Source organism: Lactuca saligna, chromosome 1 (genome assembly GCF_052625555.1).
Source record: "Lactuca saligna cultivar CGN05327 chromosome 1, ASM5262555v1, whole genome shotgun sequence".
Classification (NCBI taxonomy): Eukaryota; Viridiplantae; Streptophyta; class Magnoliopsida; order Asterales; family Asteraceae; genus Lactuca; species Lactuca saligna.
The window spans coordinates 26,197,483-26,217,319 of record NC_136417.1 but is presented as its reverse complement, the minus strand read 5'-3'; the positions used below and the strand labels follow the sequence as shown (position 1 = coordinate 26,217,319).

General features: G+C 33.0%; 2 protein-coding genes across 2 annotated transcripts; one reads left to right on the top strand and one right to left on the bottom strand.

Annotated features, from left to right (window-relative positions):
- Nucleotides 1–12,303: 12,303 nt before the first annotated feature.
- Nucleotides 12,304–12,933, top strand: LOC145003920 (ethylene-responsive transcription factor ERF084-like). The gene has a single exon (XM_078962828.1). It carries the CDS (start codon nt 12,304–12,306, stop codon nt 12,931–12,933), a length of 630 nt encoding a protein of 209 aa, XP_078818954.1.
- A 2,090-nt stretch (nt 12,934–15,023) lies between these two features.
- LOC145003911 (uncharacterized) lies at nt 15,024–15,783 on the bottom strand. Its single transcript, XM_078962818.1, has 2 exons — nt 15,696–15,783; nt 15,024–15,619 (listed from the first exon to the last, which is right to left on the bottom strand). The coding sequence occupies exons 1-2, from the start codon at nt 15,781–15,783 to the stop codon at nt 15,024–15,026; spliced, it is 684 nt and encodes a 227-aa protein (XP_078818944.1).
- Nucleotides 15,784–19,837: the final 4,054 nt, after the last annotated feature.

Here is a 19,837-nt window from a genome sequence, read left to right as displayed (position 1 = left end):
CATGTAGTTTTTATTTTGTGTGGTTATGATCCAAACCTTTGAAAAGCTGTAGATTTGGTCATTTTCAATGAGTTTTGTTGTGGTTTTGGTCCCTCTTCCATTAACTTTAACAGCTTGGCTGTTAACTTTTTTAAAATAACTATTTTATCCTCAGTGATTATTTCTGCAACCAAACTACAATGATCATTTATATATATCTTCTTTTTAGTTTATTGAATTATTATATATTAATAAATGTTATTTTTAATATATACTATTTATATATTAATAAATATTGTTTTATTAGATTATTAATTTTTTTAATTAATTTTTTTTTTAATTTCTTTGTTATTAGATATTTTCATTGGGCTATATGAATAAATATTATTTTTAATATATAATATTTATATATTAATAATTATTATTATATTGGATTATTAATTTACTGTAGTTAATTTTTTTTATTAGAGTAATTCTTTTTATTAGATTACTATAAATTAATAAATATTATTTTTAATTTATAATATTTATATCCTAATTAATATGTAGCACCCGAGTCGTCACATATGAAATTAATCTATTACTATACTTATTTAAATTAAAGGGTGGTGAAGGGTTCGTGAGTACGTTGAGTGTACATTAGGTACGCACGGCATACTCCGTGCATGCACATCATTGGGGTGATCCTGGCGTACCCTGGGTGTACCCATGCGTATGCTGGCATACTCAAGCCGGTTTATGACGTGCTTCCTGGCGTGGGCCAAGAGAAGGATCCTCGGGCCGGAGGATTCTCCAGTTAGCTTAGCCATGCCCAACATGGTCACTCTTGCAGGACCCTAGCACCCGGGCATTTCCTCAGGGTGAGGCACCCGCACAGAAGGTTCGGCCTCGTCAAGAGCACTCTTCGCTACATGACAAATACAACAGCTACAGGTGACAAAGAGTATGCTCAAAGCATTATCGCCTGATCCAATCGTTGGCCCCAATACAATAGGGGAAACGATTGGCCAATCAGAGTAATGGATCATGTCGGAACTACAGTTTATGTCCCCTGTACGGACCAATGAGGATCCTCTGTATAAAAGGATCTCCATCTTGCCTTAAGAAGTAAGTGATCTCTCTGAGTTCTTATCAATCTTACCCATATATCTCCCACTGATTTGATCGTCGGAGTGTTTTCCCGGGACCTCCTCCCGGAGAACGGCTGGTGGCCTTGCTTTTTGTGACTTGCAAAGCCCTCCGATGAAGGACTTCATCCTTAGTGTCAGTGGTCGGAGAAAAGGTCGCATCACCTGTTGAAATAGACCGAAGGGGATTGCAAGCATCCAGATATGCTTGACAATATCCGATTGAAATAAACCGAAGGGGATTCCAAGCACCCAAATATGATTGACAGTATCCAGTTGAAATAGACCGAAGGGGATTGCAAGCACCAAAATATGTTTGGCTATATGTTTGTATGGTATGTGGTATTTTTGGGAAACTCGCTAAGCTTTGTGTTTACAGTTTTCAATTTATGTTTCAGGTACTTCCAACTCGAAAGGGAATTGTCCGAAGTGGTCGCACCGCATCACCCTGTGGGAAAAAATGAAGGTTTTTCCGAAAAAAAAAAAGTTGTTTAAAAAGGAAAGATTATTGATAAATTTGCTAAAAAAAATTCAAGAAAAAAAAAAACTCAAAATATATAACCCTTTATTATATTAAGTGATATAATATTCACATTTGTTGCATGATTTATTAATTTCACTTTATGAGGAAGATTATAATCATGCTATAATTATATTGATTTGCTTTATAGAGGATTCCGGATAGTGAGGGAACTCGTTCAATAGGAAAATTGAGCAAGTTGAGGGGATTGTCTAATGGAAAATTCTTTGGAATGGTTTAAAGGTAGTTTAGCACGAAACATTTGTGAGCATTTAGCTGCTTTTAGTTTCTAATTTTTTACTAAACGCTCCGTTTTAAATAAAAAAAATTTAATTTGACACTACAAGTTTTTAACGTTTAGTTTAACAAAATGTTCAAAATCTAAAAACTATCGCACGTAACTTTTAATAAAACGTTGTCGGTTACCCGCTATCAGCTATCAACTTTCTTGGGATCAACTATCAACTTCATGGTAATTGTTACCCGCTACCAACTAGTTTTGTTGCGACCAGATATCAGCTTCATGGTAATTGCCTTCCTTCAACGGTTACCCGCTACCAACTAGTTTTGTCAAACACGCCCTAAAACGAATTAACATTTTTTATTTTATATATATATATATATATATATATATATATATATATATATATATATATATATATATATATATATATAGCTAGGATATAATGTGGATAAACAACTATTGTGCGGACGTGTGAACAATGTTATTCTATGAGAATTACTAAGAAAATAGGTTGTTTGCGAGTGTGAATACGTTCAACCTCATTCAACTATCGTCATTTTCATTCATTCTCACTAATTCTTATTCATTTTTGTTCTCACATATTGTTTTTTACTCATTTTCATTCTTACAGAATACGGCTATATATATATATATATATATATATATATATATATATATATAATTCTTGGACGATTATTTTTTTTATTTTATTGGAGACTATCTAATTTAATTGTATTATAATCAGTGGGTTGTTTTATTTGTTTTGTGTTTATTGTAGGATAAAGACTTGGATTGGAGTACCATCGTAGTGTGTATCATCTACTCTAATAAATGAAAATGACTTTGCCACATGTCATTCTCTCATAAGATTAGCCACATGTCATTTTGTCATAATTTGAGATATATCTATTTTCCATTTGTCATTACTTTAATTTTCATTTTCAATATATCATTAATTTACTTTCCATAAATTAAACCTACCATAATTACTATCAAATTTTAAATTTTAAATTTTAAATTTTAAATTAAATTCCAAATAAATTTGCAGTTTAAACATTTATGTTTAATATTTTGTTATAATTAACCCGTTTACTACACACTAAACACATAATTTTAATTAATTTATTTTTTGCATGTTTTTTTTTCTCATAATTTTCACTTATTTCAATTTCAAATTCAAATAAAATTTCTATTTAATTGTTCGTACTTAACATTTTGTTTTAATCAACCCGTATATTATACGGGTCTCACAACTAGTTTTGTAATAGTTTTGATTGTTTTCTATGCTAGATGTTATGTTGTTGGATGTTGTTAATTATTGGGTAAATGCCACTGTAACATGACCAACTATCAGGTTTTGTTTTGAAATGTTCATCATCTTTTATTCTTGCATTGTAGGTGGATAAACTTCACTTTTAAATTTTAAAAGTTCACTATTTCTGAAATCTTTGACTTACTACCGGCTAACTGTCTAGTCAGCACAAGTTAGAAGCATAGTCAGCACAGATTAAAAGTCATGTCATCAAATCACAAATCCACCTCATCAAGTAAGATGCCACATCACTTTCATCAGTTAAGATGCCACTCTTTTCCCCCGGTTAATTAAATTGTAGCTCTAGAAGTGCAGTTCCAGAAGTGCAAGAGCCAAAACCTCCTTCATGGCCCCCTTACTCCCTCGCTGGTACGTTGACCATCATTGATGGTCACCTAGTCAGCGCTGATGAAAAACCCTAATTCACAACCATTTTCTGCCATTGACCACCACAAAAGACCTTACCATCAGCCTCCAATGTCATCACTTTCTCTCAATCTCTCATCATCTCTACCACCTCCATTGTTCGTGAATGTGAACTGAATACAACGATCTGTCATAGCAATCCCAAAATAAATCAAACTTTTTGCAACACCTGTGTATCCTATGTGTAGGCCCCAAAATAAATTAGAAATCGAAATACATGGGTTTAGGTGGTCTCTTCCCCTTCAAGTCAAGAACATGGGTATTTCTTGTTATTGTGTGTGTGTCACTGTGTCTCACCCCCTTCTTCAATTGATGGTAAGGAATTAAGAACACGTACATCTAGAACAAAAACAATTCTAGGTTTGGGCAAAATGATTCCAAATGGTTTCCAAGTAAGATTATCAACGAACAAAAACAAAAACAAGTGAAATATGCACTTGTATTCATCTTCGATGCAGGTTAACTATTTTGCCCCTTCCACAAAAAAGCGCCAAGTCAATGCGGGTTTTGATTTTCGGTTTTAGTTTGTGACACTACACTTTTATTCATGTTCCTCCCAACTCCCACAACAATCACATGTAGATCAAACTCACGCCCTCAAAATTGTAGAACCATGGAACTCGTGATAAAGAAGAGATTCAAACCAAGGAAATCGAAATGAAGAAGAAACTGAATAAACATCCTTGTTGGGCTGTTGTGCTGCTTCTCTAACTTGTATATCCATGGAAATCGAAGTGAAGAAGAAATTCTAACCAAAGATACCGAGCAGAGAGTGAAACCTGATCGGAAAGGTCTATGATTGAGAATAAGGAAGGTGAGTGTTCTTGAATATGAACATAAGTTTGTGGTGGGTGAGGACGTGAGTGACAGAATGAGGTATATTTTAATTTAATTTAATTTTTTTTAGTGAAAAAAGCCAGAACATGAAGGAAACCGACAATTACAAGTCAATGTCCCTTTTTAGTAGGTAAAAATTGACTTTATGCCTCTAAACTACAAAAAAAAAAAAAAAAAAAAAAAAAAAAAAAAGTAATTACATTTTAAAACAAAACCGGATAGTTGGTTGGGTTACAGTGATATTTACCATTAATTATTAAGTTTACAGTATAATGAAATGCTCTCTTAACGAACGGGTATAATATTAGACTGAACGGTTCAAAATGACATTTAATTTTCACATATTTATTTAATAAAAAAAAGTAAGATAACTATTTACTGTTTATTAATTTGATTGAAATAACAAAATTAAATTTAGTATTTCCATTTAAGTGTACAGTCTCAAGAAAAAAAGTTAAAAGTTTACTATTTTATTTGTTAAATTTCACTTGTTTAGGTTGAATGGGCATGGTAACAATGGCACCACACTCCACATAAGCTGATGGTGACATTTTTTTTTTTATCATTTTTATCACTTTTAAAAACGGTCAGTGTGCGGTGTTTGTGTTTACCATCGACAAAAGGAAGAAAAAGTAGAGGGTGAATTTGATTTTTTCCATTGATGAACATGTGTCGTCAGTATATTACCGCGGGCAAAAAAATCATTGCGGGGCGTTGTTCACCATCGGTAAAAAGTTGCAAACTCGGCTTGTCGGCGATAAAAACACTGCAACACCCCATAGCCTTAAGCATTCCAGTATGGCACCCTCTTGACACGAGAAATGTTGAGATGGCGGACGTGTCTGCTAGTAAACATTGTCCCAGAGACGAGTAGATGTGACATATAAGTTGTTTATGCCCAATAGGATAGTTTCATCTCCAAACGGTCACAAGAATGGTTGTTGTCACCCTTTTGTGTATTAAAAAAATTAGTTATTTTTCAAATTTAAACCATATAATATTAATTATAAATAATTATATATACATTTCACATTACAAATACGTCAACATCTTTTTACTTTTTCATATTTTCTTCAAATTTTGGATCCAAATCAAAATACCGCACCCCTATAAACACACAAACATCTTTCTATTTTATCATATATATATATATATATATATATATATATATATATATATATATATATATATATATATATATATATATATATATATATATATATATTTTCAAATTATGTAATATGATTTATAATGTAATGATTTTTATTAGTAAAATGTAATTCTTTTTATTTATAAAACATTTATTTATGTTTAATAATTATGTTTTTTTAATCTAATATAAAAAAATAAAGATAAATAATGTGAAGTGGTAACCATTTCCAATTACTAGTAGTGTGATAGTAAACATGTAATGAAGATGACGTGACGCATATGTGACAACATTATTGGTCCTACTATAACTACCTCATTTTCATTTGTCATACCCCCTTCATCATTGATTTTTAGGTAAGGTCATTAGAAATCTGCCACTGTTTTCTGCAAATATATATATATATATATATATATATATATATATATATATATATATATATATATATATATATATATATATATATATATATATATGGTTGAGCATTTGGATCATACCGAAGTGACTTTTCGACCGGACCAGTTTCGGAAAATATTGTGGATTGTGGACAAGACCGGATGAGGCTTATCGGGTCCAGCTCCAGGTATGGTATTTTCGGTTCTTAGACACGATTGGATTGGTACAACTTTACATGCAAAAAGTACATGTTGTTAAAATGTGTTTTTGGTTTTGATACAACTCGTTAAAACGAATATGTTGTTGGGTATGATATGTTACAACTCGTTAAAATGAATACGTTTTGGGTTTGATATGATACAACTCGTAAAAATGAATACGTTTCGGTTTCTTGTATCCGTTGGGCCAGTCAAACTTTGATTGTTTATGCCATTTTGTTTGAACTTTGAATTAAATAAGTTAATGACTTCATCATATTTCATTTATAACTAATCCAACTTTATATATAATATCATAATTTGCAAAATTAGTTTTCCAAATAAAAACACATAACATATAAATCAAGTTCATCAACAAAAATTAACAGACTTAACACAAATATATAAAAGTAATTACCATAATACTGAAAATCATAGTTTACATTTTAAAATCAATCCAACTAACTAATGTCATAATCTAATGTTTATTAGCCACTTCTCCATGTAATTGTCATCTAAATCTAACTTGTTTAAAGTTTGTTCAATCTATACATAAAAACAAAAAGAAAATGTTGTTAGTATATAATAAAAATAAATAATTGAAAAACTGAAGTATTTGAGTTTTGATATCTCAACATTGAAGGATTGTAATTCGTTGAATATATCACCCAAAACAGCAAAATTATAGTCTAAATTCATCTACAAACTCTAAATTACATATTGGAAAAAACTGCATGTAATCCAACTTAAAACAAATGCGATATGTTTGTTTAAATAATTTCACAGAATACAAAATTTAATTCTTTTCTGAAAAACTGAAATATTTAACTTTGATATCCTAACTTTGAAGGATTGTAACTTATTGAATAAGTTTTTTATATAGTTTTTTAATGTTTTTGTTTTCATTTTTTTAAATGCTTTTACTGAAAGTTGAAATGTTTTTACTATATATATCTTACATTTTCAGTAATTATTCACGAAGCGAAAAAAATTAAAAAACTGTAAAAAACATTAAATTTCCAATACAAAGTAAACGTAAAAATATTTTAAAAAATGAAAAAAAAAACATTAAAGAAAACTTATTCGAACAAAATATCTCATGAAAATATCCTATTAAAAACTAGTTTTTTTAAAATATATTTAGTTGATTTTTTTAAAATAAAAAAATTAATAACTATTTATTTGGTTAAAATAAGTTCGAATGTAAAATGAATCAAATTAGAAAAAGAACATTTAAATATAGAATCATGGAATAATTATAGACAACTAAAACGTATAAAAACTTTCAAAAAAAATCGAACAAAACATAAAAGATATATATAAAATATTGGAAAAAAATGTCAAAAAAATATAAACAAATAACACGTAAAAAAACGATAAAAATTTGTTTAAATTTGTCTGCATTCTTGATGTTAATAAAAGAATAAAAAAGAAATGATTAGCCTATGCTACAGCTTTAAAGGTAATACAATCTTCAATATATCAAGCAAAAAATAAACAATCTTATATATGTCCAAATTAAGTGTTTAATGTATTAATCTGACTAACCCAATCCTATTAACCCGAACCCGATTGACTCGAACCTTAATAGGGTTGAGTTGGGGGTTAAATTATTTCTAGGAAAACCCGATTAACCCGAAATCCGATCAGATTGACCCGATTAACAACCCTAGGTTTAGATGAGGGAAAGAAAAATAAGAAAAAATTTAATATAACCCACAAAAAGTGAAAAAAACTCTCTACTCATACCTTACGGAGTGGTTTTGACTAAATGATTAGTGGTTTAGAAACCCCACTTTGGGGATACTAAATGGAATAGTTTTGAAAAGAAATCAATAATATTGATATTATTCATCGGCAGAGAATCATCAAATGATTTGTCATTAGTTTGCGTCATCATGTGTCATTAGTTCTCTTTTAACTGCAAAATTTGTACTTTGTTTAGATTTCCCGTCATAACTGCGAGATGCTTCACAAAAGTTTTTCTTTTTTAAATATCTAATCGGTCGTTTTAAAATTTTGAGGGTACTTTCAAAATTTTATAATATTACTTAATTATTATAAATAATTTCATTAAATAGAAATAAAATTTAATTATTTTTCCACATTCGTTAATATGTTGTTTTATAAAAAGATTTAAGCACTCTATTCTAGTTACGTTCTGTTATTATGAAATTTTTAAATTTTAACCAGGCAATGATTTTATAATATTTGTGACAACGTCTCAAAACAGCAAACAAGATTCAGAAGAAACAATATCAAGGCTAATATAATCTAATGCATATATGTCACGCCACATAAAAAAATCAAGTCATTAATTTCATAAGTTTGAGTGGGTTTTGGTTAAAAAGTAACGAAAATATTTATCTATTTTGCGAAAACATTTCGTAAGAATAAGACATCTTTCATGCGTCATTTTTGTACTAACATAGGGGGATCAAAAAAATCTTCCCTTTTATGTACTAAATAATCATTTCGATATGGAACCAACAAATTTTTTTTATAAAAGGTAAACCACATCCTCTACACCAAACCAATTCCAAAATGGATAATGACTTGAAAGGGTAACGAACTTTCGACTTTTGTCACATTTAGTCACTAAACTTTTTTTCGTTATCTATTTGCCATTGAACTATTGAAACTGTTCACATTTTACCCTCCGGTCATAAGGGTAAAATGTGAACAGTTTCAATAGTTCAATGGCAAATAGATAACGAAAAAAAGTTTAGTGACTAAATGTGACAAAAGTCGAAAGTTCGTTACCCTCTAAAAAGTTAAATGACTAAATGTGAACAAACTTCCTCTTGTATTATGTTTTAGCAAATTATTTATTTTTATTAAATTGTAGCAACATTTGTTGATGAAGAAATCTATGAAATAGGAAAAAAAAAAAAAAAAAAAAAAAAAAACACAAAACACAAAACAAAACAAAACCCTGAAAATATATTTAAAAAAAAACAAAAAACCAAAACCGAAATACAAAACCAATGGTTTGACATTTTCCAAAATAAAAAATCAAAATTTCCAATCTGATTTTGGTTTTACAAAAAAATGAACCATTCTCACTGATGTGAATTATGACCATTGGTTTGGCATTCGAAATTTGTGACATCCCATGAATATGTAGTTACAACATCATCTGAACTCGTAATTCATAGTAAGGGGTTAGAGTATCATCGCATGAATACATAGTTACAACATCGCTTGAACTCGTAATTCATCACCTACAGGTTATGGGCATGCTGGTGTTTCCACTGTGTTGTCTAGAATAGTCCGTGATCGTCATCTATACTTTGGTAGATGACTACATCGCCACATTGCTGGTTAAGGTTATGGTATCTCCTTTCATCCTACATCACATATTCATCATCATCTATATACCTAATTATCATCACCTTTCTATCATCATATATATCTAATCATTTTATTTCATCACACACCAACTATTTCATCTACCCATGTTTCATCCGCAACATATTTGTAGATATAAAATAAATATACCGTTTAAATCTTTTAAAACATGTATAAAATCGTTCATCCAGTATGGACAACAAGTATTCAAATAATATGCACACATAACACGTAATTTATATAAAATACTTCATATCTATGTGTAAGATGAAAGTAACTATATCTACCATAAAAATCCCATAAATGCTTCCTAACTTCGAACCCCAAGGTTTACTCTACTAAAGCTTCATATTCTTGGCTCTCTGAACCTAGAAGGGTCCAGATCTATCACACCAAAAAGCTCAAGATAGCTCTTCCTCTCACTCTACACACTCAAGCCCGCTAGGGTTCTCACTTATGGGAAATGTAGTGGCAATTGAAGGCCATACGTGCCTTTAAATATGGCTCGGGCCCAAAGATTTAGGGTTTCTGCCAACAGCGCAGACTCGTCGAGTCGCCTCACCGACTTGTCGAGTCCATTCATTAATCCGAGTCATCAGTCGCGACCTTACTCGACGAGTTGAGGCGTCAACTCGCCAAGTCTCTCTTCTTAACTCAAAAGAAAAATACTTAAATTATGATACCTGGAAATCCGGATGTTGCATTTTGTTTTTTTATTTCATAAATTTCTTCATCAACAAATGTTGCTACAATTAAACGAAAATAAATAATTTTGCTAAAACATAATACAATAGGAAGTTTGTTCACATTTAGTCATTGAACTTTTTAGAGGGAAACAAACTTTCGATTTTGTTCACATTTAGTCACTAAACTTTTTTTCGTTATCTATTTGCCACTAAACTATTGAAACTGTTCACATTTTACCCTTATGACCGGTAACAGCCGGTCATAAGGGTAAAATGTGAATAGTTTCAATAGTTCAATGGCAAATAGATAACGAAAAAAAGTTTAGTGACTAAATGTGACAAAAGTCAAAAATTCGTTACCCTTTCAAGTCATTATCCCATTCCAAAACTCATTACACATATTTAAATCGCACAACACTATCGAACTTTGGAAATTCACACACTCATTACACATATATAAATCGCACAACACTATCGAACTTTGAAAATTCACACCATAATACCAACATACTATTTTTATCAATCAAATTCTAATAAAAGGTCACCAAAAACAACTTGATCATTATACCATTGTTTTGATATTTGATTTCAAATTCTTTATAAATTAATGACTATATATAATACAAAATCCAAAATCCAAAAAAAAAAAAAAAAAAAAAAAAACCTATTATATATATTTTTTCAAAATCTAAAAATGTAAGTTTTACGAAAGATTTAGTATTAGATGTATGAGGATCTTTTGAAGACTTCCACATTAATGTGATGATGGTACATGATATTTACCATGCAGCAACACGTACATGACACCAGCAGTGGCTGAAGGCTGAACTGGACCTTGTAAATCAAAGAATCATCGTCTTACCAACGAGTCCATGGTCTGAAAACGTTGGTCACATCTTGCCTTCCATTAGATATACCATGGTCTCCCACCCACATAACTAAAACCCATCACCCAAATGTCAAAACTATCTTTTCCCAACTTACGCCACCATGACGATAACCTAATAAATCCCACAATTACCCATCACAAGGGATGTTATGGTAATTTCAGGCTTTCAGCCCCATGTCATTAGTATAATATATATAAAAGTCAGACTTTGTACTTTTATAGAAACAGATTGACAATATAAAGTCGCACATTATTTACTGTATTATTTTGCCTAAGTCCGGCCCCCATATTTCGAAAGCTTTGTATGAAAATGAAATGAGGCCCGATATTTTTTTTTTTTTTTTTTTTTTTGTAAAATACTACTTAGTAATTTTGCTACCGTTTAAATTCAAAATTTAAATTTATTAAAAAACATCTTGTACATTCACTGTCACAACATCATTTCTTCCCTCATTAATAATAAGTTGTAATTGTTATAAACAACTTTAAAAAGGAAAAAGTAAAATGGATTTACTATTTTTTTAAACATTGATTTTCTAGTATTTTAGAAGACACAACTAATTTTATTTAATGATAACACATAAAAATGTATTTTACAAAAATACCAACACAATAACTATATATTTGACCCAAATTCAAAGACCCTTTGAAATCGGAGGCCCTGTGCGACCACACTGTCCACGCGCCCTAGGGCCGCCACTATAGTCGAATTATATAAAACTTTTCGTTACAAATACTCCCTTATCCGTTTACAAATACAAATTTACTTATTTTAATAAGTGACTAGAAGAATTGTTTTGATGTAACTAAAATGTAAATGGTTTTTAAATTTCATAATATAAAATTACTTTCATTAATTTAAGATAGGTGATAATGATATAATCATGTAATTAAGTTAATACCTACATATGTTGCTTTTGAAAAGAAAATTAATACGAAAATATTATTCTTATATACCGTACAAAAATATTCCATGTATTTTTAATGTAATCTCGAAATTTTGGCTACATATGAAATTGGTTGTTCTTAGTATTTCGGGTCGGATCAACTCGGTGTATAAATATGGTAAGGGTACACTCACCATTTCCCATGCAGAGCTTTCGTGTGCCTCTTTAGATCCTACTGCTAGTAAACAGAAGATAGATACTGTTTCATCTCCACTTCCACTAAAAACATAGCATCCAAAACAATGAACACTCAGTTTTTCTACAATTCCTTGACCACACCTCAAATTCTAGAAAACTCCTCGATTTTCGACCAAAATCTTGAAACCACGTCTCCGGAAACCAATATTTCGTCGGAACACATAGCCGTCGGAAACCCTATTGTTCTGGAAGGCATTGCCGCCGTGGTCGGAGAACAGGTTCTGTTCGGAAAAAGTAGTGTTACATCAAGTGGTCACAGCGAAGGATCAAAGTCCAAACCGGTTAAGAATAATGGTGGTGTGGAGAAGAGTTACAGAGGGGTGAGGAAGAGGCCGTGGGGGAGGTGGTCGGCGGAGATACGTGACAAGATAGGGCGTTGCAGGCATTGGCTGGGGACGTTTGACACTGCGGAGGAAGCGGCGCGTGCGTATGACGCAGCGGCAAGGCGGATGAGAGGTGCTAGTGCAAGGACTAACTTCGAGATACCATCCGTGTTTCCGCTTCCAACGACGTCTTCAGCATCTTCGTCGTCGGCAGAAGTCAAGAAGAAAAAGTCCGGTAGCACATGTAGTACCAATAAGTGCCACGTAGTGACCTCGGTGGCTCAGTTGTTCAGTAATTCCGATCGGGAAATGATGAAGATGACCGGAATTAGTAATGTGGAAGCTACCTAAAATTTATGCAGTCTCTCTCTCTCTCTCTTCTCTCTCTCTCTCTCTCTCTCTCTCTCTCTATATATATATATATATATATATATATATATATATATATATATATATATATATATATATATATATATATATATATATGCTTTTTTTCATCAATCATATGTTAGCCACTAAATTCCGAAGTTCTGTGAAGTTATATAGTTCTTTGAAAGAGACTTCTTATGCTTTTATATAAAAAAAATTGATATACCAATCGAGCGAAAATTGAAAAGACACGTGTTCGCACCCTCGTAAGAGTTAGATGAGCCTATATACCAATATTAACACGTATGTTGTGATTTATACCAAGGTCAGGGTTGACCGATTGGCGCATATGTTTATCACATTTGACCTGTTGATGGAAGTTTCTTTCAATCTACTACTGTTTACGCATTCATATATAGATTTTAGGCGTTCGACAAAATTAGTTTGTAGTAGGTAGCGTTTGATTTTGAAGCGTTTTATTGAAAGATACTTCATGTAATTTTTGGTTTTGTCGGGTTTTATATAAGACGTGTTTGGCACGGAGCTTTTTGGAAGCGTTTAGGAGCTTCTAGCTTTTAATTTTTGATAAAACGCTCTAGTTTAAACAAAAAGTTTTGTTTGACAGTACGAGCGTTTAGTTTTTAGTTTTAACAAAACGCTTCGATTTTAAAATCAATTTCCATAATTACCCTTAAAAATATATTTGAAAAAATTGCAAAAATGGTCCCTATGGTTTGCTGATTTCTGTGGGTAAGGTCCAAAAAAAAGTTTGCTAGCAAAAAACGTCCTTATTTGATGTTTGAGCTGTGGATTTGGTCCCTGCCTCTAACTGCCGTTAGAGGCATTCTGTTTTCTTCCCCACGTGATATGCATGCGAGAGTATTTTTGTCCTTTCATTTATGGGACCAAAATTGCAATCTAATTTCTCTATTTAACCTCGACTCAAACCCACCTTCCCCAACGGCTCTCTCTGTGAAAATGGTAACGATCATATGCTTTTGTGGCAACAATTATGTGTTGCACCCATCGTGGACTTCACTCAATCCAAGCCGACGGTTCTACGCATGCCCTCTACCGGTAAAGTAGCGTTCTAATTTTTGCCATCAAACACCTTATTGCTGCCCTAATTTTGTGTGCTTCATCTTTGAAAGGACTCAAAATGTCGATTCATTGGATGGTTTGATCCTCCAATCTGTGATCGTGCTAAGGCTATCATTCCTGGTCTACTGAAGAACATGAACAATTTGAAGCTTTCGGTGAAAGAGTTAGGAGATGAAATTCAGAATTTGAGGTTTTACTTGAAGATGGCAGTGAAAGAATTAGAAGATGAAGTTTGTAAATTGAATTTCTACTTGTGGTGCAGTTGGATTTTTTTCTTGTTTTCTGGATGTGGAATTAGGGATTTGGGTTAAGTTCTACCTATGATGCTAAGGTTTTTTTTGGGATCTTATTGTTTTGATGAATAGGCTTTTGCATACTATAATGGTCATTTCATGAACCTTGTACCTCGAATTATAATGTATGAAAATTATCTTATTTAATTGTTGTTATTATGGAGACTATAATGGTAATACAATACAGGAAATGGTATTAAGAAAAGTACAATACCATTTTGGAACTTACTAAGTGTTATTGAATCATAAGATATAATCCAAATAAGTCAATGCAAATTGCAATACCATTGCACATAACCAAAAGCAATTGTCATTACAATATCCAAGTGTAACAAAAAAGAAGCAACCACATGAGTTTTGGAATTGCAAAATAACTTAACATACTAATAACTAATAAACAACCAACATATGGGAGTTTCTTAAACAAATTAGAACAAAAGATGATTTAACAACTTAAACATTACACTTGACCATACAAACTACTCTTGATCATGACCCTCATTAGCTCCTCCACCCTCTTGTTGACCTGCACCTTGATCTTTACATGTCCTTTTTGTTTGCATTTACCACAAGTGACACTCCCAAATTTCCTACTAAGCTTCTCCACTTCTTTGGATCCTTGAGTTTGACTTTGACTTGCTATCACACTTTCAATTTGACTGAACTTTTCCTTTTGGCTCATTCTTTCCTCCATGGACTGTCTTCTTTTCTTCTTTGGCCTGCCAGCATTTTGTGGTATGGAGGTGGGATAATTCTAGTAGGACAATCACTTTTAGGCCACATTGCCCTACCTTTTATTGGTTCAACTTTAAATTCATACACAACCTTCCAAGTATCCAGTAAATAAACTTTGTGTACCCAAGTGTACAGCTCCCCTACCATTTCCCCATTGTCTGTCATCTCACTCCAAGTGGCTATGGCATGCCTGCAAGGGATTCCTGTCAACTCCCACTTCTTACATGTGCATGTCATCTGGTTAATGTCCACAACATGTTGATCATTCCATGGTCCAGCTACCTGATACTTTCCACCACCATTCCACCTTGCAATATACTCAGCTGCTTGTTGCTCATTCTTCTTTAACAACTTGGTTGCAGTAGGTGTGATAGGGCCTTGGCATTTCCTTTGCTCTTTTACCACATTGCAGATCCTCTTCATTAGATATTCCCTTATAAATTCCAGGCATGTAATGATTGGCTTGTCCCTTCCTTTCTCCAACTTACCATTCAGAACTTCACACATGTTATTTAGAAGCACATCTGAGATGGCCCTACCTGTATAATCCATAATTAAAATCATTGGCCAATAAAAACTAGTTGCATATCAATTAATAAGATCAATTTTATTTACCTGTAAAATGGCTTCTTGCCCAATGCATTGGTGGTATTTGATTCAACCAATCATGTGCAGCCCTATCACATTCAGCTAACTCCCTCATTGTAGATTGAAACTCTTGAACTGTGGTTGTTATTGCACACCTCCAAATAAAGTCCTTGAACTCCCTAGCTCTCCACTGTTCCCTCATGTTTTCATGGATGTGTCTTAAACAATACCTATGCTCTGCATTTGGAAATAATTATGCTATAGCAGCTATCACACCCTAAAAAGTAAATATAAGATTGAATCAATACATGTTAATTATAATATTGTAAAGGCATTATGCAAAAATAAAGAATTACCTTTTGCCTATCACTGATAAATGTGAAGTTAGAATTAGACCCCATCTCCAAATCATCCCCTAGACATTCCAAGAACCATTTCCAACTTGCGGTATTTTCATATTCTACTATGGCATATGCAAGTGGATAGATACCATTGTTTGAGTCTAAGCTTACAGCTGTAAATATTTGCCCATGACAATGGCCTTTCATAAAGGCACCATCTAGACCAAGAAGGTCCCTCATACCAGCTTTAAACCCCAACTTCAGTGGGCCTAAACATATGTAAATTCTCTTAAACTGCCTAGTGGCCAAGTGCGGGTTAGGCTCACTTACAACATTTATCTTCACTGTGGTGTTTGGATTGGTGGACTGTAATTCGAGTGTATAATCTCTAAGCAAGTCATACTGCTTTGAGTAGTCCCCAACAACATTCTTTGTAGCCCTTGCCTTAGCCCTAAACATCTCGTGCTTTGAAATTCCCACTGGGTATGTCTGCTGAAAGTCTTCTTGTAAGGATCGAATCAGAACTGTGGGGTTTGATTGAACTTGTCTAGTAATATGTTTTGCAAGAAAAGTGGTTGTGTAAGCTCGAATTTTCCTTGATTGAAGGCAAGTGTGCTTCAAACTGTACGTTTTCACATACCAATTCCTATCTTTCGAAGACCTAGATGCATATAAGTGCCAAGTACAAGTGGTTGTTTTTGAATTTACTGCTTTGCCCTTGCCTTTATTTACTTTATCTGCCCCACCTAACAAATGGGACCCACTTGCGCCACTTGTCCCACCATCCACATGTGGCCCGCTAACATTGGTACCAGGCACAACTCCTTTGCAGTATGCCCTTAGTCTTGTTGCATCATTCTTTTTAAAAGCAAGATCCCTCCTTGTTTCAAGTGCATGCTCATCCACTTTATTCTTAAGATCTTTCTTTGACTTCCACATCTGTCCCACATAAAAACTATATTTATGCACCTCACCATGTGAACATACTTTCTCCTTACCCAATCGTTTTAATAGAACCCTCCTGTTCTTTTCAGTATCAGAGTCTTCTCCTAATGACTCCCATACATCACTATCAATTACTTCAAGGTCTTCTTCTTCATTTGTTTCTTGTTCGTCTTCTACATCATTCTTAAACCCAAACCCTGAATACTCCACAACTTCATCAATGTTCATTCTAAAGTCACTCATGTCAACATCAATGTCATCAACTTCATTGTCTATGTCTACTATAACATCACTGTCATAATCACTATTAGAATCATTATCATCTTCACCATTTTCTTAATTGAACTCATCTGCTTGACCATCAAATAAACCCCCATTATCTTGATCAAATTCTTGATAGTCACTACCAAGGTGGATTGTTGTAGGGTCTGTTTTGTTGTTGTTATCACTATCATGCAACCCTTCAAATGGATCAAAGTCTACATTCAACATTTCAGATAAACCAATTGGTACATACACAGTTTTTGCATCAAGCTCATGTTTTTGTTGTACTCCCTTGTCTTGATTATCTCTTGTTACACTTAATGGTGCTTCCTTGTCTTGATTATCTCTTGTCACACTTGATGGTGCTTCCTTGTCTTGATTATCTCTTATCACACTTGATGGTGCTTCCTTGTCTTGCTTATCCCTGATTTCACTTGATGGTGCTTCCTTGTCTTAATTATCCCCTGTTTCAGTTTCCATGTATAACCTCTTAGAACATGACCTAGTACCCTCTCTTGGCTTCCAATTTCTTATTCTCATTTCTGGCGAAAGTGATTTTAATTCACCTCCATAAACCACAAGTGGTAATGATGAACTACAACTTTCATGTTGGGGATCATGAACTAATTTTTGTTTTCTTTGTTTTAGTTCAATTGCCACCTCATCTTCTTCATTTAGTTCTTCAATGACAACACTATTTCTCTTATTTGGTGACATGAAGTATGTAACCAAGTTGGTTGTGCCATGTTCAGTATACACCTGGATCACCTTGTTAGCTCCAGTATATTTAGCTAGGTTACACACATCTTGATCATTACCTAGAGCTCTAAGGCCAAAAATCAAGTCTTCATTGGGAATCCTGAAGTGATAATATATTACTGGGGGGACCATGTATCCTAGTTCTAGCATCATAGCGTTCAGTTCATGCACTGAAAACTCATCTATATCAACTAAATCAATATACGTAAGTTTCCCCTTAACATATATTACATTTGGAAAAAGTGTGAACTTCCCACCATGGCGAAGTTCAATCGTGAACAAATAGGGATGATCGACTATCCTAAACAACAAAAAATACAAAATGTAGTTAGCATATTGTGTGAAATTTCAAAAAATTTAAGTTTAAAAAGCTATAATAACACTCACCATACAAATCTAGTGCATCAAACCCCATTGTCGAAGGACGTATAGTCCACAGTGAATGCACCATTTTTTCCTTCTATCTACTGGATTGCAGTTCAGCTAAAGAAAAGATTCGGGGTGGAAATCGTTGACTTAGGGTTTGAATGTCAATGGAACTTGAACGAGGATGAAGCTGGAGTGTCTGATGTTTTTGGGCATCGTTAAATGCGCGATAATAGATGAGCATTCCCCCTTATAAATGAAAGGACAAAAATACCCTCGCGTGCATGGCATGTGGGGAAGAAAACGGAATGGCTCTAAAGGCAGTTAGATGCAGGGACCAAATCCACAGCTCAAACATCAAATAAGGACGTTTTTTGCTAGCAAAATTTTTTTTTTGGACCTTACCCACAGAAATCGGCAAACCACAGGGACCATTTTATGTAATTTTATATATTTCAAAAGCTTCCAGCTATTTTTGCCAAACATTCATGGGTGTGTTTGGCACGGAGCGTTTGGAAACATTTGAGAGCTTCTAGCTTTTAGCTTTTAGCGTTTGACAAAACGCTCCGATTTGAACAAAAAACATTATTTGGCACTACAAGCTTGTAACGTTTAGTTTAAACAAAACGCTCCAAATCCAAATGCTACTTCATGTAGCGTTTAACAGAACGCTACAAGCTACAAGCTACCCGCTATAAGTTACCCGCTAACAGCTAATTTTGCCAAACATGCCCATAGGCTAAAAATTAAACGTTTCTGTCGCCGAACGAGTTTTTTTCTTTTTTACTAGTGTTTTTTTAAAAGCTAAAAGTCAGAAGCTCTCAAACATTGTGTGCTGAACACGCCATATACGAGTCGATCAAAGTGATGAGGAGTAAATCTAAAAATTTTAACCGAAAGAGACTGAACTTATTGGTTCATAAATTATAAAATGTTTTAGAAGAATGGATCTTGTTTCAATCTATTCTAAGTTGTTATAGAAATGATAACGGAGTAGGAACCCAATTCTCATCCTTATGGAAAAATATAAATGCATCTGCCTCTTTTTATTCCCATGCATGGGATATGGAGATGTTGGTGGGGAATCAAAACAATTTCCCCACAAAAGATTACAACTTTTACTTAAATAAAAATTCTAAATTTTAAAACTGCCAATTTTATTTTAAAAGAAAAGTTAAAAACAAAGTAATTTTCAGAAATTGCATAAACAATATAAATCATCTTTTGTGTATATTGCTCTCCAAAATCACTAAACATAAATAGTAAATCAAACAGTTCAAGTTATTACTAGTTGGACAATATGATTTTGTGTATATTTCTATCCAAAATTACTAAACATAAATGGTAAATCAAGCCATTCAAGTTGTAACTAGTTGGACAATATGATTGAATGTGCTACACTGCTATCACCGTAAATATAAGACAATGAAAATTTTCAACAGGTGTCCATTAAAATTTAAACAATTCGTGGAATGAGAGTTTTAGTATTTGATA